The 22,700-nt window shown below is 41.6% G+C and overlaps 2 protein-coding genes across 5 annotated transcripts in view; both read left to right on the top strand.

The window, feature by feature from the left end:
* The window catches only part of PLAG1 (PLAG1 zinc finger), a 52,079-nt gene extending 42,361 nt beyond the window's left edge, over positions 1-9,718 (top strand). For 3 of the 4 annotated variants that reach the window (XM_050970320.1, XM_050970322.1, XM_050970321.1), the window contains 2 exons: positions 2,812-3,170; positions 3,766-9,718. In XM_050970320.1, the coding sequence (XP_050826277.1) occupies positions 2,929-3,170; positions 3,766-5,029 (1,506 nt within the window). In that variant the 5' untranslated portion in view covers positions 2,812-2,928 and the 3' untranslated portion in view covers positions 5,030-9,718. The remainder of the gene's footprint in view (positions 1-2,811; positions 3,171-3,765) is intronic. The other variant, XM_050970323.1, reaches the window with a different exon arrangement.
* An 8,692-nt stretch (positions 9,719-18,410) lies between these two features.
* MOS (MOS proto-oncogene, serine/threonine kinase) lies at positions 18,411-20,080 on the top strand. Its single transcript, XM_009085412.4, has one exon. The coding sequence runs from the start codon at positions 18,499-18,501 to the stop codon at positions 19,546-19,548; it is 1,050 nt and encodes a 349-aa protein (XP_009083660.2). The 5' UTR covers positions 18,411-18,498; the 3' UTR covers positions 19,549-20,080.
* The last annotated feature ends 2,620 nt before the right edge of the window (positions 20,081-22,700 follow it).

Here is a 22,700-nt window from a genome sequence, read left to right as displayed (position 1 = left end):
TTCCTTCTATCCCCACTTCTCTTGTCACTGTCTGGGCACAGACTCCCCTCACTGCTGAGCTGAAGTAGGGCCACTGTCATGCAGCAGACTGTGGAGGGTGGTCCCTTGCCCTTTCTGCTAATCCTGCCTTCCATGTCTCAGGCTAGGTATGGATTTGGCAGGGGGGCCAGAGGGGCTGGATCCCTTGTACCCCATTGGGGCTGTAAGTGTGCCCTGGCCATGCAGTGAGGGCTGTGATTGCTGTGCTCTCAGCTCTGTGTGGTGGGTCTCATGCAGGTGCTTGTGTGGTATAAAACTACCCTGAAGTGTTGGATTTTTCTTCTCCCCCATGAACTTCATTTGTGAGGAGAAATTAGACTAAAACAAAATTTCGTTCTACATTCAGGCCAGTATGCACTGAAGACCAGTGTGTTCATTAACAGAAGAACAAAATTAATTTTATTACCAGATTCTGATTAAAGCCTATATTAAAAAACTACCTTTAAATCCACAGATAGTCACAGCTTTGATGTGAATCAGACTCTCCTTTTGATTACATTGGTGGCTTCATTGAAGTCTTTGGAATTGGTCTTTATTTACTTATACTGAAGAAAATTATTGCTCTTAGGTCTCCAAACAACTGTTTCTTATGAATTAGACTTAGTGAACTAGATTGTTGATTATGAGACAGAAAATAAGATTAAGCTGATACTTTGAAGACCTGTGCATTTTCCCACTCATGGAACTGATGTCCCCAGGCTTCATCCCACGAGTGGGAATGAGTTTGAGACAAATCTGAAATCAAGAGAGTCCTTAAAGAAATGCCTTTTCTCTCACTAGATATCTTTAAAAGACGTTAGTGTTTCCTTATGAAATTTAAGGGAATAAGGTGGTCCTGCAAAACTGCTAGTTTAGAGGAGGTAGCATAATTTAACCTGTCATTCAAGGACTTCAGGGTTGAAAGGAAGTGGATTTCCATCTTGGTGTACCAGTACTTTTCTCCTCCTCTAAAGGCAAGGGAAAATGGGGAGGAAAAGCCTTAGACAAAGACATATTCTGTATACACATATCAAATGGAGGTCTCAAGTCTGAGGATTTCCTAAAATGCAGACATTAAAGAGGCACTTCCCCTTCCTCTCCCTGCTTCTCCTGTCCTGCCATGCATTGAGGAAAACACAGGCTTTCCTTCCGTCTCGCTTTCTTCCACCACCATGCTGGGGCACTTGCAAGGACCGTGTAGTTTTCCCCTGGCACACCTGGGCACTGCTCTCCACTCCTCTCTGGAGCAGTTGGTTGCCTCCATCTCTGCTGAGCCCCAGCAGGGGTGAGAGGACAGCTAAGGCCGGGGCTCCCTCCCAGCTGCCCGGCCTCCCTCACTGCCAGCAGGGAAGAGCCCGGTTTGTTTTCCAGGGAGGTGGCGTTGGGCTGGAGCAGCTGCAGCCTGGTGGTGCCTGCCGGGCTCCAGCTGCCCAGCTCCACCTGTCCCAGCAGCTGCGGCCTCCCCGGCCCTGCTGCCAGGGCTGTGGCGCTGCCCGGCCGCCGAGCCCTGGCCCGGCCGCTGCCCAGCCCCGGTGCCGCCCGGCCCGGCCCGGCCCGGCCGCCTCCTGCGCAGCTGCCCCGGCAGAGACCGGAGGGGACAGGCCATGACACCGGGGCTGGGGGTGGGTGGTGGCACTTTCAAGGGAGAAAGGCTAAATTTTGGGGCTTTCCAGCCCTCAAAAATGCTTGCATTGAGTGCTGTCCTGCTGTTCTCCTTGTCCCTGCTGCTGCAGACCTCACGCTCCACCCTTCCCACTCTGGGTAGCACAGGATTTTGGTATCTATAGTAGCAGTTGTGCTCCAAGGATGAAGCAAAGCTGTCAGCAAGCCCTGACAAAGGAGGGCTGTTGAGTGCCCTGTGGTGGCAGGTGCCCAGTTGCCACTATATGATACCAGATGACAAATTTCAGACGTCTCATCCACCAGTCAGACACAAGGATCACGTCACACACTTCCTGACAATGAAAGCCTCTGGTTTAGTTGACATTTTGCTGTGCCACAGGGGAAGGACTTGGAGCCTCCATCCTGAGCTAGCCTGAGTCTGAATGCTTACAGCCTTCATGTCTCACAGGATAGCATGAGAAGGGTGGGGGTCTCCAGCACTGGGCTGATACAACCCTGATCTGTCTAATCTAACCCTAATCTGTGGGACTTCTGCCATTCATAGATCAAGTCTCTGTTAGCAGAGGGTGAGTTTACAGGAGAATTTCACCTGGTGTTAGGCATCATTGGCAGTGCCTGCATTTTCCCAGAGTAGATGCATAGATGTGCAGTAATCACGGGGAGGGAAGTATATCCAAAAGGGAACATGAGCTTTGCCCTCCATAGTGTTTGCATGGGTACTGCTATGTTTTGTGCAGGTTTTCAAACATTTTGAGGCTTACAGGCTCTGATAGTTTTGGGGGGGGGGGGGGGAGTGGGGGGATGGGGATGTCTGTGCAAACACCACAGGCGCGGCTGTAATTCCTTTGAAATCGGAAGCTGCCAAAAGGTGCCTGGGTAGGTAGGCTCTTTGCCTGATGCATCCCCTAATCTGACAGAAACTCTGCTGTTCTCCATCAGTGCTTGGGGGAAAGTTGTGAGGTGTGATTTCAGGGCATATGTGGATCTGTTCATCCTGAGCAATGCATTTTAAGAGTTGCAGCAAATAGTATAAAGAAACCTGTAGGTATTACGTTAGACCAGCTGAACCTAACTTTACTTTTAAGTTTTATTCAGAAGCATCACATAGCAAGTAAACTTCAAAATCTAAGTTTAGTTACAAACTAGTTGTTTCTTATTTTTTTTTTCCAGTCCCCTTTTGCTTTCTTTTACGACCACATGAAACTTGAGAAGCCATCTAAAGCTAAATCATTTAGTGGAGTTGGGCAATTCCCAAGTGTCCAACAAGAAGGCCTGGTTTAGGCTGCGATGGCCACTGTCATTCCTGGTGATTTGTCAGAAGTAAGAGATACCCAGAAAGTCCCTTCAGGGAAACGTAAGCGTGGTGAAACCAAACCAAGAAAAAACTTTCCTTGCCAACTGTGTGACAAGGCCTTTAACAGTGTTGAGAAATTAAAGGTTCACTCATACTCTCACACAGGAGAGAGGCCCTACAAGTGCACACAACAAGACTGCACCAAGGCCTTTGTTTCTAAGTACAAATTACTAAGGTATTAAACTCTATTTATCTTTCAGATTATATTATCTATTTTATGTTGGCCGTGTTAAGCCGTGTAAAAGTATATATTTCTGTACGCCTTCAGCTGATTGCAGAGAGGATGTGTTAATTAAAGTAGCTATTGGATTGTTTCTAGAATTCTAAATTACCTAAGTTTGCAAGCTAATGTCTTTGATTTTGTTTCTTAATTTGTTTTCTGCTTTTGTTTTCTGTTTGTTTGTTTTTGTTTTGTTTTGTTTCGTTTTTAATGAGCGTAGAATTTTCATTTGTATAAGGAATTGCCACAAGAAAAAGAGTATGGACTGAAAGTTCTTTGGCTATGGACTTTTACACAAGTACTTTCATACTTGCCCATATACCCCTGTTACCGTAGCTAAGACCCACCAAAACTAAAGTGTCAATTTAAGAGAAATGGCTCGCGTTTTGCTATATTTAAATTTGTCAAACTGTCTTTGTAGTGTCATGCTTTCAGTTAAAAGGTTCTGTTGCAAAGCAGCCCTTAGTGTAGTATTTAGCTGCCATTAAAAAATGAGCACGTGTGTTTTTTGATCAAAATAATTACTTACAGAATATATCTGTGTTTAAAGGCATATGGCTACTCATTCTCCTGAGAAAACCCACAAGTGTAATTATTGTGAGAAAATGTTTCACCGAAAAGATCACCTAAAGAATCACCTACATACACACAATCCCAACAAAGAGGCCTTTAAGTGTGAAGAATGTGGAAAGAACTACAATACCAAGCTTGGGTTCAAACGTCACCTGGCTTTGCATGCTGCAACAAGTGGTGACCTCACCTGTAAGGTATGTTTGCAGACTTTTGAAAGCACAGGAGTGCTGCTGGAGCACCTAAAAACTCATGCAGGCAAGTCATCGGGTGGAGTGAAGGAGAAAAAGCACCAGTGTGAACACTGTGACCGTCGGTTCTACACCCGAAAGGATGTCCGCAGACACATGGTAGTGCACACTGGAAGAAAGGACTTCCTCTGTCAGTACTGTGCACAGAGATTTGGGCGGAAGGATCACCTCACGCGCCACATGAAGAAAAGTCACAACCAAGAACTTCTGAAGGTCAAAACAGAGCCAATGGACCTTCTAGATCCCTTTACCTGCAATGTTTCTGTGCCTATTAAGGATGAGCTGCTTCCAGTGATGTCTTTACCTTCCAGTGAACTGACATCAAAGCCATTTACAAACACTTTGCAATTAAATCTCTACAACACTCAGATTCAGTCCATGCAGAGTTCTGCATCTGCACACCAAATGGTTGCCACGTCGTTACCATTGGGAATGCCTTGTCCAATAGATATGGAGTCTGTCCACCCTTCTCACCAGCTATCGTTGAAATACCCACTCGGTACTACCTCATACTCAATTTCTATGCCTGAAAAAGAACAGCCATTGAAAGGGGAAATTGAAAGTTACCTAATGGAGTTGCAAAGTGGTATGCCTTCTTCATCCCAGGATTCTCAAGCATCTTCATCGAAACTAGGGCTGGATCCACAAGTAGGGCCACTAGATGATGGGTCTGGGGAAGTTTCCCTTTCTAAGGGCTCCGTTCCTATTAGTGAACCTCTAAATGCCCCATCATTGGACTTTTCTCAGCTGTTCAACTTCATACCTGTAAATGGCCCTCCCTATAATCCTTCTGTTTCAGTAGGAAACCTCGGGATGAGTTATACGCAAGAGGAGGCACATTCTTCTATGACTCAACTCCCACCACAAACCCAGGATCCACAAGATCCTAGCAATAGTATAGGTCTTGGGTCTCTGCACTCATTGTCAGCAGCTTTCACAAGCAGTCTAAGCACAACCACCACCCTACCACGATTTCATCAAGCTTTCCAATAGGATGTACAAAGCTGGCTTGTTAACTGTCTATTTGTAGAAATGCCTTAGGTGACCATTTTTAACTTAGTGCCTACTATAAGACATTATAAATTCTCTGCTTTTGTACAGTACCAATCTCATGAAGCCAGTAAGAAATTTAAATTAACTTTTTTAAAATGTTTTGAAAGTGTTTATTCTCAGCTGTGTTTACTTTGGTTTGTTGGTTTTTTTTAAACAGTCTCATTGTATTGTTTTCATTTTCACTGCCAATTTACACATTTAAAATGTTCAGTAGAAAGTCATCCCAAGCAAACTCACAACACTCATCCCGTTTTTAAAACTTTTTCAACCATACCAGCTATTCTGTTTTATTGATGTCAGTGGTAGAACTGCCACTTTTACCTTTTAATATATTCTATTATTTGCAAATAATCCATTTAAAATATGTATCACAAGGATTCCTGAGATTTGGGAAAAAAATTCTCCAGTCTGTTTCCAAACAAATCTTCTTCCCAAATGGTGACACATCTGACCTGTTCTATAATGACAAATCTAAATTTTTAAAATTAATATAGAATTCAGATTTTCCTGAAAACTTGTGTGTGTATATATAGAAGTCCATATATACACATGTACATATATATAGCATTTTGACTTGTATTGAAGTCATTATAAAAATTGTTAAGAATTTTGCCATTTTCTGGCTTAAATTTTGGTGGCCTGTTATGGATAACAGAAGAAAAAAAAATTAGTGTAATTCTCTAAAATTAGGGCTGAACAGAATTTCGACAGAGAATCTCTGCTTGCCTAAATGACAGATGTTTCAAGTTGAATTTGAAACTGTTGTGCTTTTGTGACTCTGGTATAGGGAAACAGGCAAAATTAATGACTGATCTTGAAATATAAAAGTGTTGTAACGTAGTAATGCAGAATATTTTGTCGCAGTTTTTGTTTTAATTCTTAACTTGCTGTTTTTTTCTCTTTAGTAGCATAGAAAGAGTACTGCATAGGAACCTTCCAGTAGTGTGTTCACCTTTGTAGGCATCAGTCTTCTCCCCGCTGCCACCACCAAAGGGTGGATCAAGTCCAGCCAGAAAGTGTGTACCTATTTTCAGTTCAAAACCAGTGTGCAGTCAGAAAGTGAATGTAAATTTGCAACCACCAGTTTGTTTTGTTTTGTTTTTATTGGAGTGATCTTTTCAGTTGTGTTACATGGTGTGTTATGTCCTCCTAAGCAACAAGTTAGATGTTAATCACACTTTCTACACCTGGGTACTTGGTTAGGGACTTTTTGCCCATTGCCAAGATTTAAAGACAGGACTCTTAGGAGTGAAGTAAAAGCATATTGCTTACACCACTTTTACCTAATGCAATATATATTCTATTCCCCATCCCCTAATAACCAAAAGAGGAAAAAAAAAAACCTAAAAAAACAACCAACCCTGTGATGCATAAAAGCAAACGAGATTTGCTGTAATTCAACAATAACATTATTTTCCTTGTCATTTTTGTACAAGGAATTAAAAAATGGAAATCAAGTACATTAGTATCTCTCAAATTATGAATAAGGAGAATTCATACAAGGTTTTAAGTGGTTAAACTAAATATACTTCACAGAAACAAAAGTTGCTCCCATTTAAGGAGCTCATGCTCCGGATGTTTTATCAGTAGCTCCTACTGGTTTTTTTAATGCTAGGAGCAATATGCAGGTGTAGTTTTACTATTTTATACATATGTGTATTTAAATTTTATTACTGAAAAATAACATTTTTATAAATGTGTTTGTGTTCCAAAGGCATTAAAATAAGGATGTATTAATAAGGAAAATACCCTTTGAAATTCTGCAAACTACTCCTAGATTTTGGTTTTAGGAGCACGTTATCTCAGTGGGCGTTTAGCTCTGCTTCACGACTGCTTCCTCTGGTTTCTGTGAAACAGATTGCTCGCTTGCTTACTTCTTTAGTTGAATGATTTGTTCAATATTGCTTTTTTTCCATTCACCTTTCTAAAGGAAATAAAAACACAGATGAACAGAGCACAAGCTGAATGCAACCGAATGTAGCTCTAGTTTACATAAACGACCGTAAGGCATCTAAGAAAAACTTGGATTTATTCTTAATCCTTTTAATCTGAGATGAAGATAAATGGACTTAATTCCTCCAGTGGGTTATGTCCCGTGTGGAGCCGAGCATCTGCAACTCTCCTTGCCACAGAGGAAAGCTGCAGGTGCTTGGTATCCTGCAGCTGGCCCAGCAGTGTGGCCGGGCAGCGCTGCCCTCCCTGGGCAGCCTGTGGCACACAAATTTCCAGTCTGGAGCCACTTGTTATTGGCCCCAGCTGCTGAAAGATTTTGTGAAAACCAAAACCCACACACACTTTGCCAACACCCGTTTCTCAGTGCGTAGCCAGAACCCTTACTACCTTGTTTGTGCCTTAGCTTCCTGAAAAGGGATTGACATTTCACTTGGAGTTAGATATACATTTCACTTGAGAAATAGAGACCTCCGACAAGATATTGAACCTCATTCAGTCAGGGTTTCAGTGGGTGGCTGCACCCAGAGTGTTTGCAGCTGAACTAGGATGTAGGGTAACATGGAAGCAGACTGACCCTTTAAGCAATACCAGCACCACCAGAGTGCTTTTGAGCATCACTTAGGCAGAGTCACTATTGGCCACTACTAAACCACCAGGTTTTAAACCCCGTTTTTTTTATTTCCCATGGATTCTCGGTGGGAGGGGGGAGGGCTGGCTGATCATGCACCACTCTTTGTGCAACTTCTAAATTTCTAGTAAGGTTGTTTTGTTGTTGTTTTTTTTTTTTTTTTTTTTTAAATATATATATTTTTGTGTACTTGTTGCTTGTGCTTTATTTAGTAGTAAATTGTGGAATAGAGTGATTTATTGTTAATTTGGCAGTAGCGGTTTTTAAAAACCATATACTGACTGAAACATGAGCCAGAGCTGATTGCTTTATTAAGCTAATAATGAATGTTAAGAGTACATATTTTCAGGATCATTTGCCTAGTGAGCTAAACTTGTATTATAGGCCAATATTTTTTAAAATAAAGCTTGGTCAACCTCTATGTTACACATATTACAAGATATAGCACTTTCAAAAAGAAAACCTAAACCTTTTAAGAAAATTTCTTACAGGTTATGCTTTTTATTATAAAACCTTTTATTATAATTTGTTTCAAGTGCCATTAGATTACATATATGTAGGCCTTTGGTATAATGCTTTGTGTACAAAATGGTAGACATTGTAATTTTAAACAGGTACATTTTTACAGTGTTTTCTTATCAATTTGCTATATTGCACAGAACCAGTGTGTCTTTCTTAAGGGTTTTACAATGGTTTTTACTAGGTTTACATGTTTCAAACTACACTGTCTTCTACTGCCATTTTGAATACCAGTCAAAAACAATTAGGAGTTTGTCCTCACCGTTTGCAAACTGTCTTCTGGAGTTCTTGATGGTAAACTTTGTCAAAAATATTTAACATGCAGTATTTGATACAGATTTTTTTTATCACATCCTATCATCGCTATGCTGCTGTCTGAAGTTAACTTTGGGCCTGATCCTGCATCCGTAAATGCTATGGGGATCCTGCATCCTTTGTTATGTCTGTCTCATACACTGGTTTAGCAGCTTCTCCTGTATTCTTCTCAGTCTGTAGATAAGCCTCTGAAATATATGTACTTATCTGGTATGCAGTAAACCATTATAGGCTTAGCTGCCCGTCCTGCTTCCCCCCAGTGTACAGTTTAAACCACAGCTTACTTAGCATCATGCTCAACTTACAAGTAATGCCACAGTAGTTCAAAATGTGTTTGGGTAGTCCCAAAGCTTTTATGCAATAAGGGTGTCTTACTTTTGTTGGAAGGCAGTGTCTTTTGATAACAGTTATCTAGCCCTGGAAGTGACACAGAACTATTGCTAATCATATGTAAACACTTTTCAGTATAAGCTTCAGTGGTACAGTTGAACCAGAGTGAATGTTTATCTCCTCAGAAACACTCCTGCAATATTGTTATATTGGATCATGCTGCTAATGTAACTTGGGATACAACTCCTCTCATGGTGCTACAAACCTCCCTGTCTCATTCAGATGTATTTTTACCCATAGAAAAAAAAGGACTATACTAGACCTATAGTTGTATGATATATTTTTATACTGTGACTTAATTTGTCATTAATGAACTTTTGTGCAACACCACAATGTATTCATATGCACTTGCAAAAGTAAAATTTTGGACATGCAAATTTAAACGCTGACAAGCCCAGCTCTTGTTCACAAAAATAGGTGACTGCTAGTAAATGTTAAATGTGGGCTTTTTATATGGTGTGGAGTGAAGAACATACTATATGTTACTTAAAGCCTTAGACAAAAACTGGGAAGAGTATATTGGTGAATGATGTCACACCCAAACCTGACTCGGATTGTTGAAATTATATTTTTAGCTAGTGGAAAAATTGTTTGGACTTGTATGCTAAAATGTTTTTAATGATAAAAATTTTGAGTCAGAAAAGAAAATAGAGAAAAAAAAAGAACACAGAAAACCCTGCATTCCAGACTGAATTTGTATATGTTTCTTGCATTTAAAATTTGCTATCCTGTGATATGGGAAATTGAGTTGCTTATCATGTATATGTACTTTAAAATGTATTCACAAACTACTGTTGTATTTGTATAAAATATAGACAAAAAGATTGCATATATATTTTTGTGTATAAGCTCTGTAAAATAGCAATCACGTTATGAAGCTGCAGCAGAACTTCATTTTAAACATTCACATCCAAAGAAACAGACTATTTATTGTCCACATACCCTGATTATAAAATATACCTTGCTGCTATTAAACAATAGTGCTGCAGCTTCTTGTGGCCTACAGTGTTATGTTTGCTGTACAAAAATATGTGAACTCCACAAAATATATCAATAAAATTACAGAATGGTTTTAGTTAATGAATAACTTATGCCTGGCATTTCAATAGATAATCTTGATCTGCATGTTTGGGATTGCAAGATGTAATTACAGAATCCATCCAATTTTGCTGGGAGTAGTTTGCAAAGGCAAAACTGTCTTTATAATTTATGGCTGGTAAAATGTTAGTTTTTCAGAAAATCTTAAGGCATAAATATCTGTGTTTCATGATTTCACCAAGGAACAAATGTGATGATGCTACTGTGTCTGTGACAGAACAGATCTGAACTGAAGGAAGCAACTGAGTTTGCCATCAAATTCCACTTACTGTGAGACACTGGAAGGTAAGTATGGGGTGTCCATAGTGGGACCATTCCTTTGGGACACATAGGTGATTCCCCATCATTTCAGATCAATGCAAGTCTCATACATCATTTGTTGTAGTTTGCAGGACAAACTTTGAGGGTGTGCCGTGTGCTAGACACAGTATGTGGGATGTCTCTCTGCAGTATTTCCAGGAGAAACTCAGTTGCTTTGATCCCATAGATGTCTGTCTGTCCTGGCACTGACTTCTGAAGAAGCCAGTCTAATACCTGGGGAAGAGGTGCCTTGCAGCCAGACAAGCAGCCTGCACACAACTGCAGAAGGTTACCTCTGCTCATTCCACTCAGGTGTTCCCTAGCATAGACTGTTTGCCAGGAAAGTAAAAGAGTAGCATTTCACATTTCATTACTTTTTGGAACACATTTTGTTAACACTTTTAGCACTGTCTGGGTTTCCCTGCTTTTGAATTCCTCTCTTTTCTTAATCTTGGCTTTTTAGGTTCCTTGCTGTAACCCAGTTGGAGAGAAATGATTGTTAGAGAGAGTTGGTAGCTTTCACCTTCTCCACATGCAGACATCTTTCCTTTCTTGTGGTCCCTACCCCACTCCTCTGAGCTGACATATCACTTCTGTGCTACATGTTTCTAACTTGTTTGAGAGGGTTGGCCTTGTTATTTTGAGAGTCAAAAGCTCAACACATGCTCTATGATATGAAATACTCTGCAAAATGATTTATAACCACCCACTGACCCATACCCCCCACACACACCCTCGAGAGAAAACCACCCCATTCACTGTGTTGCTGTCCTAGCTGGTCTCACCCACTGTTACTGATTTAATGTGCCCTCCTTCCAAGCAGATAGCCTCTAGAAATTCCATCAGCCTCTGCAATAATTGGAATGGGATTGCACAGATGGCATCTGTGTGTTATACAGACATCTCTTGATGCAGTCCCTCCAGAATTTCCTTGTTAAATTCAGAGCCACAGACCTCTTCCCTTCTGTCTCTCCTGTAACCACTTCTTTCCAAAAATTGCATAAGAAAGTACAGAAAAATGGTTCTGTAGTATCTTCACAGACCATCTTCTGTGGCTGGTCTCGCTGTCCTCCAGGAATGGAAGAGGAAGGTTCATTTGGTTTTCCCCTTCACTTTCCCTCATTCTTTACACCTTTTTTTCCTTTCCACATACAAGCATGTCCTAGGGTGAAAACTGGTGTTTGATAGAGAAATCCAGAACTGATGCAGAGCTACTGCTGGATGAGCAAGAACTGAGCAGCTACATGCTGTTGGCTTCCCTGCTTTGCAAATCAAAACATTCTATAAAATTGGATAGAAATTAAGTTTTCCAAAGTGGCAGCTGCTGTAGTTGGCACAGCAAGGATTGGCGATCACACACAGGCAGCAAGCGGGACAGCAAGATAAACTCTGTTACAAAATTTAGTCTGTACTTAATAGTTCAAGAAGCATTTTGGCAGATTAACTGGTGCTTATCAGTGTAAGCTGGTGCCTTTAGGAAATAAACAGCAACACTGTATTTCTGTTTTGAACAACACCGGAGATAATGGTGTTGAAAATGACAGACCCAGCAGTAGTGTGAAAGTTCCAAGTTCCTGCTCATGTGCTATACCCCAGGTAATTCAGTATGAACTTTCTCTACTCCTAATAAAGATGTAACATTTTGCCTGGTATTTTTATCTTTCTATACATTTATTTATTTATTTATTTATTGGTCTGCATGTCCTCGAGTAATGAACATTTTCAGAGAAATAAGTATTTGTAAAAAAATATAATGAACAATTCTGTTCTTCATTGTCATTGTCATCACTCAGCCTTTTCTCATTTGGGGGTGTTTGTATCACAAGATCACCAGCTACAAAGCTAGTTTGCCTGAGAGGGGACTGAAGGAACATCAGCTGCCAGCTGAGCTCGCTGAAAAGAAGACTATGTTAATGCCTGCTGTGGCTGAGCTGGAAATCATTTGAATTGATCCCTTGATATTTTACCCGTGGGTCTGATTCTCACTGTTGCACTGAACTGCCACGTACAAAGAATGGTTTAGTGTCACTTTCATGTGTCACATCTCTGATGTGTGTTAAGTAGTGCAGAAAACCTGAAGAGTCACAGTTCCTAAAAATCAGTACATTGTTTAAACTCTGGTGAATGTTTTGTGTGCACATGTATGTGTGCATGCATGTATGCATGGCAAAGTAATCCAAGCTGGAAAAGTTGCTAAATTAGTTTCAGGTGTTTTTCATTTTGGTTTCCTCCAAAATGTTTAAGTCTAAAGTGCTTGTGTTTTACAAATCCAAAGTGAATCATATTGTTTATTAAGGTATCCCCATGTTAACACAGTGTGTGGTTTCCCAGGCAAGCTGGCAGAGCTTCTACCAAGTACTTGATTAATCTATGAGGGACAGCAGTTTATCTAAAGGGTGCACAGACTCCAGTGAGGAAGGTGTTTGTCAGCTGTCCTTGTGTAGTCCTAGATACAACTTCAGCAGAAAAGCTCTATAGGCTGTGCCTCTGAAATTAGGCTCAACTCTGTCTTATTGGCATTTGTGTTAAATTGTTACACACACATGGTCATGAGTAAATCCTTAAAGTTCCTTCACAAGTACTTATACTGAAAATAAAAATAAAATACAGGCTTTGGTTATGGTTTAGGGGCATACCATAAGTGGGCAACAGCTGAGCTGTAACGTAAGACTATCAAATATCAAGCATTCATGACAAATAAACACAGACTAAAGTCCCAAACTTTCTGAAGTCTCACCTGAAAATTGTCTCCTTTTATTTTGTCAGTGTTTGACTCCTTAGACCAGTGAAATCTTGCAGGGTTGCCCTATAGTTTATATGCTCTGTTCGCTTGGGCTGAATTCAGCAGTGTTTTTACAAGAAGCTCCTGCTTACTCACTGAAAGCCTTGCAATAATGTATTTGAATTGTGTGACCCATTTTAATGTTGGGCTTAAAACCTTTTGACTTAAGGCAACCTCTGAGAATTTGCTGTGCCCCACCAGAATACCCAGGCCACCACTTCAGAGCCACCAAATATAGCTGATTCTCTTGCCCTCTTCCCCACTACAACCCTCCAAAGAGGTGGTGTTTGCAGGAAGCCACCACATTTGCTGTGGCAGTATATTTAATACACATCCCAGAGCTGGGTGTGATCTGTGTTAATGGGATTGTGCAAGCTGCTGGGAGAGACTCACCCCTTTAGGCATCAGTCTAGGCATCAGCCTTAAATCCATGTACCTGGCAAAGCAGCAGGTTCCCAGTGCTCATATTAGCACTAACATTACCCCCCTGGGTCCTTTGCTGTACATGATTAATTTTACTCATTAAGCATTGAAGCTGTTTCCTAGTCCTTAAGCTACAAGTGTTAAATACCACCACTATATTTGGCATCTCCCTGTATCCAGCAAAGTCAGCTTTGCTCCAGGGTCAAAACAAGTCTTGGACAATTTGGCTGAAAATACTGCACAAGGTCCCTGCCATGTGAATGTGACAGCAGACAACCTGCCGGGATGGGTATTGGTCTTTGCCTGGACAGAAAATACTGCTGTGGGTGAGAGCCTGCAGTTTACACTTCATTGTCTTTATCCCTAAGTTTGGATTCCTTTAGTTTGTCACAAGGTGCTCGTTCGAAATTGTAGTATTAATCTACAGCAGCAGGTCTCAGATTGTTATCCCTGGTCCACTTTGGTCACTGAGCCCCCTGTAAATTAGCTGTGAAACCTCACCTGCCTTTCCAATGGCTCCAGTTAAAACCTAAGTGTGTTCAGGTAAGAAGAGCCTTTGCATCATGCTCTTGAACACAGGGAGTAACCTTAGTGTGAAGTGAAAAAAGCATCAAACAGCTGTTTGGCAATGTGTGTTTGAAACTTGATCTTATTATTTATAAACTAGGGTTTAACCTTTTAAAATGTTTATTATTATTATGTCTCAGCAGTAAAACAGCATCACAATTCTTGCAGATGTACTTTTCCCTTGCATTTGGGTTTACCTTTCACTGCTTTAATGAAAACTTGCTTGTATTTGCAGTTCCAAGGTGTCATTTGTCTCACCAAAACAGCCAAACTCTGAAACATGAACTGGATTATTTTCTGGCTTTTTCTTGTAGGGGGAAAAAAAAAAAAGAAAAAAAAGAAAAAAAAGAAAAAAAAGAAAAAAAACAAGTTGTTAATCAGTGGCCTATCTTCAGAGCAAGCCTCTGTAGGGACTGGCTCCAGACAATGCTATCACTTACACCTGTGCAATTGATCATATCAGAATTCCTTTCAGGCAGCTCTGAATATCATTTGAGGTCTATGAGGTGTGGCCGGAAGAAACACTTGGACTATGAAACTCTGTGCATAAGGAGAATGTAGGTTCATCATCAAATCCTAAACTGAGATCAGAGGGACTAACAGTAGAAGAAGAAAAAAGAAAACTCTTGGTTTCAAACAGAGAAGAAAATCTCTCAGAAGTCACTCAGCCACAGGCTATGGAACTGTCTTGCTTTGAGCAGGACTGTAATTTAAGTACTGAAGAGCTACACTTGGCTCCTTTAGCAAGGTTACAAAGTAACCTATTAGAAACACAATGCTACCTCTGTATTGTAAGGCAGTTTGTAGCAGCCTCTGGATAGCCAAGCCTTCAAGGGATTGTTACATAGTACAACCACCAAATGTACAAATAAATAAATCATTGAGGAGATGTATATAACTATACACTCCTAAACTCTCTAAGTCAGTTCTGATCCCCAGTCCTGTCCTTCTCCTCTTTTAGGCAAAACTGGCTATTAAGCACAAGAGTGATGCACCTTGACAAAAACAAAACTGCTGTTTGGTACATGCCTTGTGTTGTGCTAGGTTACATCCACGCCAGCCCTTTAAGGCCCTTGGTATTGGGGCTGATTCCTCCTGTGCAGTGACCAAACAGCAGCAGTAACTGAGAACAATGGCAAACAAAGGGTTTCTATGTTCCTCATATGCAAGTGAAATATGAATGGTGAACCAAGGGAGATTCTGTATTCCTTCTCATCCAGAAGTACAGACTAGCTGGTGCAGCTGGTGCAGCACTGGGTACACAGGTACGTTTTACTTGCAGAAATGCAACACACAAGCTTGGAACAAACCCATTGATGCTGCAGTTTATTGTAGCTGTGACATATTGAAGCCCATGGGACACAGATTGTGCTTCCCTCCTGTCACTTGTAAAAGCCCCTGTTGCACTCTGTACTGACGACTCCTGGCTCCTACAGCTTCCTTTTCCCCCATGGAAAAGGCAGTGCAATGGGAACAGTGTGGTTGGAGGCTGCTGAGCATTGCCCTGGGGAAGGGTGGCTGGGAGGGAAGGGCCAACGTGTCCCCAGCAGCCCTGCTCCCCTCTGCAGGTGGCTCCCCAGCCTCACTGGGAGCTTACAGTAAAGCCAGAGCTAAATGGGGCCATGAAGCTTAACATGGACATCCTACAGCAATTGTGGCTCCTGGGAAGTCCCTGGGCAAATCATCAATGGATTACAGGAAAATGGTGTTCATTAAGAATAAAAGTCTGCTTGCATTAATCATATTTAATCATATTTACACTGAAAGACTCTGGATGTTCCCTTCCTTCAGTCCTCAGCCATAAGATTGAGGCAGGACAGTAGGTTACATTGAGACACTTTACATCCCAAAGAATCTCAAAAATTCAGTGTATTCCCCAAGAACAATACAACAATGTCTATAATGGCAGAGCAAAACAGAAAGATTTCTGACAGAACAGGGTAAGAAGAAAATTACCTGAATGGCAGCAAAAGGACAGCTGACAGTGTGGACATGGAATTTGGAATTAATAATATGGAAGGTCTGATACAGCCTTCTGAATGAGACTTCAATCAAAGAAATTTGGAAACAGCCCCAATCCTGTCTATTTTATGAATATAGATTTTATTGCTGTTTTATACCATTCTCAATCATCAGAAAGGCTGCTGTAGTTGTCAGCTTAACAGGTCTATGCTCAGTCTTTTCATCCACACATCCTTCTACCTGTGCCTCTTCACACTCAGCTTTCCCTTTGAACTTCACTGCCACCATAACATGGTGAAAACAGGCTTGGAGAATTCAGAGCAGGAATGTCATTCTGGTGCTTTTATGTGCTGTATGGCATAGAAGCCCTCTGAAGAATTGGAGCCCTACTAGCACTCAGAAAACAGGCATAAAAATCTTCCCTCTCCTATGTAGCTTCATCCACTCTCTGCAGCTTTTCATTTCCACCACAACTCAGCTGCCTAGAAGAGCTTCTCTGCAAAGATTGGAATTGCAAACTGCTACATACAGGCTTAACATGGCAGTGCTGCTCAAGAAAGGAAAGTTAATACCTATGGTGTCCATGACTTATTTCACTGTGTATTTAATACCACACTGAAGATCCCCTGGTCCTCCCCCACCCCCAAAACATGCCTGTCTAACTGATGATGAGCCAGAAAAATGCCCCGAAGCAGGGGTAGCAGTAGATATTACTTGACTGGCTCATGCTGGCCAACGGGCCACCTGACGGGTCCTGGGGCCTCTTGCACTGCCACAGTCCCTTCTGGGAGGGGCCAGGAAAGAGGAGCCTTGTGTTGTCAGGCAGCCCCATCTGCAGGAACTGTCCCACCCACGGCCCTTGCAAGGCCTCTTGGCATCCCTTAGTCTTTGTGCTCTCACTTGTTAGCAAGTCCTGTTAGCACCTGTTTATCTAGATCTTCCCAGCCTGTTTCATACTGCCAGATGATAACCTAGATTCTCCATTCCCACTCATCTGTGGTCCAAGTTTGTTTCCCTGTGAATCATGCTGTGGCAAATTTCTCCTGATTGTCCTGAATCTCAGTACAATCATGATTCACTGAGGAGAGATGTTTTTGAGACCCCATAGTCCAGCTGATCTAGAGTTCAGGGAAGATCAGGAGATTTTTTTGGGACATCAGCTTCATGTGTTAGGGTGAAAAACTGAACTCATTTCAAGGAGGAGAACACTCTAGTTCTGCTTGCACATGGTCTGGGTACCCTTGAAACCCCCTCTCAGCAGTGGTCTACATTATACACATCCAGATTTAAAAACAAACAAACAAAAAAAAAACCCAACAAAAATAAAAAGAAAACACCAGGACTCCCTGCAGAGTTGGTGCTGCCCAGAGGTAAACCCTGGAGAAAGAGGCACTGTCAGTCTGAAATCCCATGGCAGAATATCTACTGAAAAATCTGACATCCAGAGGAAAGTTCTGAAAATTGAGGAGGCAGGAAATGGCTTCCAAGTTTTCCAAGATATTTGTCAACATGTACAGAAAGATACAGGAATATTCAAAAATCCTTAACTGTATAGGTCCCATAAGGGTGCTCTGCTGTCTAGGTAGTACAGTTGGTGCCAAACACTATAGCAGTTAGCAAGAGCACTGCAAATATGTGTGAAGGACAAAATTTAAAAAAGCTCCTTAAAAACTACATGGACCACTAACACAAAATACTGTTTCTTTGATTTCTGCCAGAACAGCTCTGTAAATTCAGCAATAATTTTTCTAAGAAGGATCAAGAAAAATAATACACACCTGTAGTACTGCATGGGGTGTGATAGGAAGACCAAATACTTATGTGTAATTTTAGTTACTGTATCCAAAGGATGATGCACAACAATAATTTTTCTTTATGCTGCTATTTAGGTTGCAGTACTGCATGGGCAAAGCTGAGCACCCAAACCAGTCCCCTTGTCCCAGTTATGTTTCAGTGGCAAGGTCCTACACACACAATTGTATATTTATGCCTGCCATAGCATCATCAAACGTTAGCACTCACCTCTTCATCTGCTTCCACTGACAAAGACTTTGAGCTGTTTAATGCACCTGATGCTGATCATTCCTGCCTGGAGCCACAGTGAAATTCAATCACCGGTCACTGCTTTATTTACTCCTGGGGCATTTTGCTAGAGGCATTCAATAGGCAGAACATATTTATTTTTCTTCTGAGATTAGAAATGATGTGAAATACTTTTGAGTAAATAATTTTTTAGCTTTTAATCCGTTTGCCTTGACTTTTCTAGAGAGTTGCTTCAGGGCTGGAGTAGAATGTTTCCAGGTGAACCTGATTTAGTTCTGACAGTGGGACAGATGCAGTTCATTTGGGGGAGGGAGGGAAAATGGTGAAGGGAGGATAAAAGACTTTGGAAGGGGGTTTAGAGATGTTTCTGTCAGGGAAGCTTTCTTGTCTTCTGTCTTGATAGCTGCCTGTTGTTTTTGCCTCCATATTATGCCATCACCTATTCCTCTTAATTGTTTTCTTTCTTTTGAGTATTCCCCCTCTGCAAACTTGCGCCCCTGCAGCAGCCCTTTAGTTATCCCTGGCAAAGACAGCAAATGCTTTTTGGGGGAAGCTTCCTCAGCCAGGGCTCGCCGCTTGCCCTCACGCCTGTCCTGGTGCTCCATTGACTGGGAGCAGCTCTGCCTCCTGCAGCCCTTAGGATCTGGAGGCTTTGGCTCTGTCTACAAAGCCACCTACCACGGTGCAACGGTGGCTGTGAAGCAGGTGAAGAAGAGCAGCAAAAACCGGCTGGCATCGCGGCAGAGCTTCTGGGCTGAGCTGAACGTGGCCCAGCTCCAACACGACAATGTGGTACGCGTGGTGGCTGCCAGCACCTGTGCCCCAGCCAGCGAGAACAGCCTGGGCACCATCATCATGGAGTATGTGGGTAACATCACTCTGCACCATGTAATTTATGGCACTGGGCATGCATGGAGACAGGGAGAGGATGATGAAGAAGGATGTAGAAGGAAGGCCCTGAGCATGGAAGAGACTGTGTGCTATTCTTGTGACATCATAACAGGCTTAGCCTTTCTGCACTCACAGGACATTGTGCACTTGGACCTGAAGCCTGCAAACGTTTTCATCACTGAGCAGGGAGTGTGCAAGATTGGAGACTTTGGGTGCTCCCAGAAACTGGAGAAGGGCTCGTCCCAGAGCGCCCGCGTTTGCCAGCAAGGGGGCACGTACACACACCGTGCCCCTGAGCTCCTCAAGGGGGAGAGGGTCACTGCCAAAGCAGACATCTACTCGTTTGCCATCACCCTCTGGCAGATGGTGACGCGGGAGCAGCCGTACCTGGGCGAGCGGCAGCACGTGCTCTATGCCGTGGTCGCCTACAACTTGCGCCCTTCACTGGCTGCCGAGGAGTTCCACGAGTCACCCGTGGGCCAGGCTCTGCACAGCATCATCAGCTGCTGCTGGAAGGCCAATGCAGAGGAGCGTCTGCATGCAGACCAGCTGCTCCCCAGCCTCAGGGCCCTCAAGCAGAGCCTCTAGGAAAACTCAGGATTCTTTATATTCCTTTTGCCAACTTTTCTTTCTCTCTCCTTCCTCTGAATTTAATTAATTCAGCCACTCTGTGATCTAAAGGTTTTGTTGCTGTTTTTTACACTGGAAAAAAATACCCCAAACTGATTTGATATAGGAAAATTAAAAATAAAGAGATTTAATGACACTGCGGGGTTTTACCCTGGAAGGGGATAGCGGCGAAGATGATGTTGGCAGACATGATTTTTTCTGGTTGATGTGTTGTGTTCTGCCTTGCTCACTAGGAAATGTGATGTGCAGAAAAATTGTTGGTTGTAAGTAAGTGAAGTAAAAACAAGGGTCTGCTTTTTGGAAGGTTCTTTATACACAGTACCTTTTGGTATTTTTAAAATGTCAAATATGAGTAGTTCTTGACACCAGCTAGGATAGTGCATTTGAGCTTTTCCTGTTCACTTACCAAGGAATGAGTATGTATTGCAAATGCAGAAAAATAAATACAGAGTGTCAGTGGTCTATTTAACTTGTTCTTAGATGTACTTAATTTCACTAACTATGCTGCTTCTGATATGGAAAATGTGAACTACTTGCTCCTTGAAATAAAGAACCTTTTTGTCAGTCTAAGGCTACTAAGAGTAAGAAGTTTACACTAACAACCTGTCCTTTTTATAAGACTTCCCTGCTACCAGGTGTGTCAGTAGCAACTTGCTAGTTGGAACACTGTAAATTTTGAAGCATTATAAGATTTTGTGCAGAAAAGAGTTAAAAAAAAAAGGGAGGGGAAAGAATGGTCAAGTGAGGATTATTGTGCTTCATAATGCATGGCTCACTATTGGACAAGATACTGGAAGTACTGAAAAGGAAGTTTTTCAGTAATAATGTTCCTCTGCTGGTGCTTCAAGCATACACTATTGAACTATCCTGTGCACTGCTTATGTCTTATCTGCTATCTTTCCTAATCTGGTTGTAGTGTGTCTGGGAAAGGAAGTGCTGTAGGCAACGCTGAAGACAAAAAGCTCTGATCCCTGACTTATCAGAACTGATAATTGTACATCTGCACCCTTATCTGGAGCTGCCTGCTGTAGCTGATATGCCATCCTGCTCAAAGCCTCTGCTTCTTTTTAAGACAGGAAAAAGAGTGATGTTTCAGTCAAATTGTTTTTCTTCTTTACCCTCCCTCCCCCTTTCTTCCATTCTGGAAAAAAAAAAAATCCCAAAGGAATTGAGCCAGTTTCCTGATTTCTGACACACATCTGTTCTTAGCCCCGTGAAATCCTGGAAATGAGCAACTATGTGAATTTGAGATGATTCTGTAGGTCTTTATGGTATTTGGGTTGGTAATTGAAATTAATGGTTTATAAAGGATATCTAAGCTTAACTATTTCTTGGTCTTCTGTCTCCCTTAAGTGGAAATAGAAAATGCTGGCTGGAATAAAAAACCCTGAAGTAAATTCTGGGAAAAGTTTCCTGTGTTTCTCTGTCAAAATAATTATGCTATAGAACCAGAACTTTGTGTGTGTGTGTATTGTATAACTTATTTAATAAAGAAGTTGTTTTACAGAAGTTATGATAATAAGTCAGTTACCTTTTGAAATGATTAGCTGAGGGCATGCAAGCTAAATTTTTAGATAAAGCCACTGACATGCCTTACCTTAACATCAAGCAATAAAAATGTTTCTGCAACTTTAAAAGGAATAAAAGATTGAATTAATTTTTCTAGTAGTTCCTAAATGCTTGTGTTGGATTTATTTTACCAGTCCAGGAAGCTTGCTGCTTATACTGCTAGAAACCTGTGATTTTTTTACTTAATGATACTTTAGCATCAACAAGTGCTACTTGAGCCTCTGTGAAAAATCAAGCACCCTTCAAATTCTCTGTTGTACTTGACAGAAGGATACTGAATGGCCAAGGTCTACTCTTGAAGTACAATCAGCTCTGCAGATGTTTCTGTCAATTTTATGGGGTTCTCTTTTGATAGTGTGAGAGAGAACTGTGCACAGCACTCAAGATGTAGGCACACCATACTCTGTTGCCATAATGATGGTCTCTTATTAACCTCAAAGGTTTGTTTTGTTTTTTGATTGCTAATGAGCTCTGAGTTAATACTTACCAAGAAATCTCTCTAGCCTAACAGCTCAGAATCCTTGGTTCTATGTGAGATGGTAAGTTTGCCTGTTTGCCTCACTTTACACTAATATACCTTGAGTTTCTTTCTGCCAATTTGTAGATGGCCCTTGCAATTAAATAACTCCACCATCAGCAAATTTGTTTATACTCTGGATCTCCATCTTGCACTTCATTTGTGGATGTGCTGGGCAGCAGAAGATCCCCTGAATCACCAGTGGGTACTTTCTCCTGCTGGGAGAACTGACAGTTTTACCCCCTGTGCCTGTCTTTTGACTTATCCAGCCCCGGGTTTTCTCTCCTAAATGTGGCTGCTTAGTACCTTTCAAAAGTTTGTAGTGACGGATTTTTCAAATACCTTTGGAAACCCTAAGGGACCATATCAATCAGTGCCTTATCATCATGCTGTCACTGCTCCTAAAGAATTTCAATACAATCCAACACAACTGTGATGGGCAATTCTTCCAATGAAAGCAATATTGGCTCCTTCTAAACAAATCCTCTCTATGTATCTGTTATTTCCTTTAACATAGATTCTGCTAATCTTGTAGAGATGTCACTCATGGAATTAGGAAATTGATTTTTTTAAAGACTTCCCCGAGATATGAACCTGGAGAGAAGGCCAACAACACCTGGTTGATTTTCAAGGATTGCCTTCTCCAAGCTCAAGACTGGTCCATCCCCACGAGCAGGTAATCAGGTAAAGGTGACAGGATGCCTCCAAGGATAAACAAGGAGCTCCTGATTAAACTCAAGCATAAATAAATATGTAAGAGTTGAGAGACCAGTATGGGGTCTGAAGCAAAGAAGATTTACTATTGATAAAGAAAGATCAGGTTAGGGAACACTGAAACAAACAAGGTGTACAGAAGTTCATTGGCCCTGATGGGATGCATTCACAAATGCTGAGGGAGCTTACCAATGTCATTGCTAGGCAACACTAGGCTGTCTTTGGAAGGTCATGGTGCTCAGGAGAGAACTCTGAGGTCTGAAAGAAAACAAATGTAACTCCTGTCTGCAAGATGGCCAAGAAGGAGGAT

The sequence above is a fragment of the Serinus canaria genome, chromosome 2, assembly GCF_022539315.1.
Source record: "Serinus canaria isolate serCan28SL12 chromosome 2, serCan2020, whole genome shotgun sequence".
Lineage (NCBI taxonomy): Eukaryota > Metazoa > Chordata > Aves > Passeriformes > Fringillidae > Serinus > Serinus canaria.
Note: the sequence above shows the minus strand (reverse complement) of the source record. Positions and strands in the feature narration are given on the sequence as shown.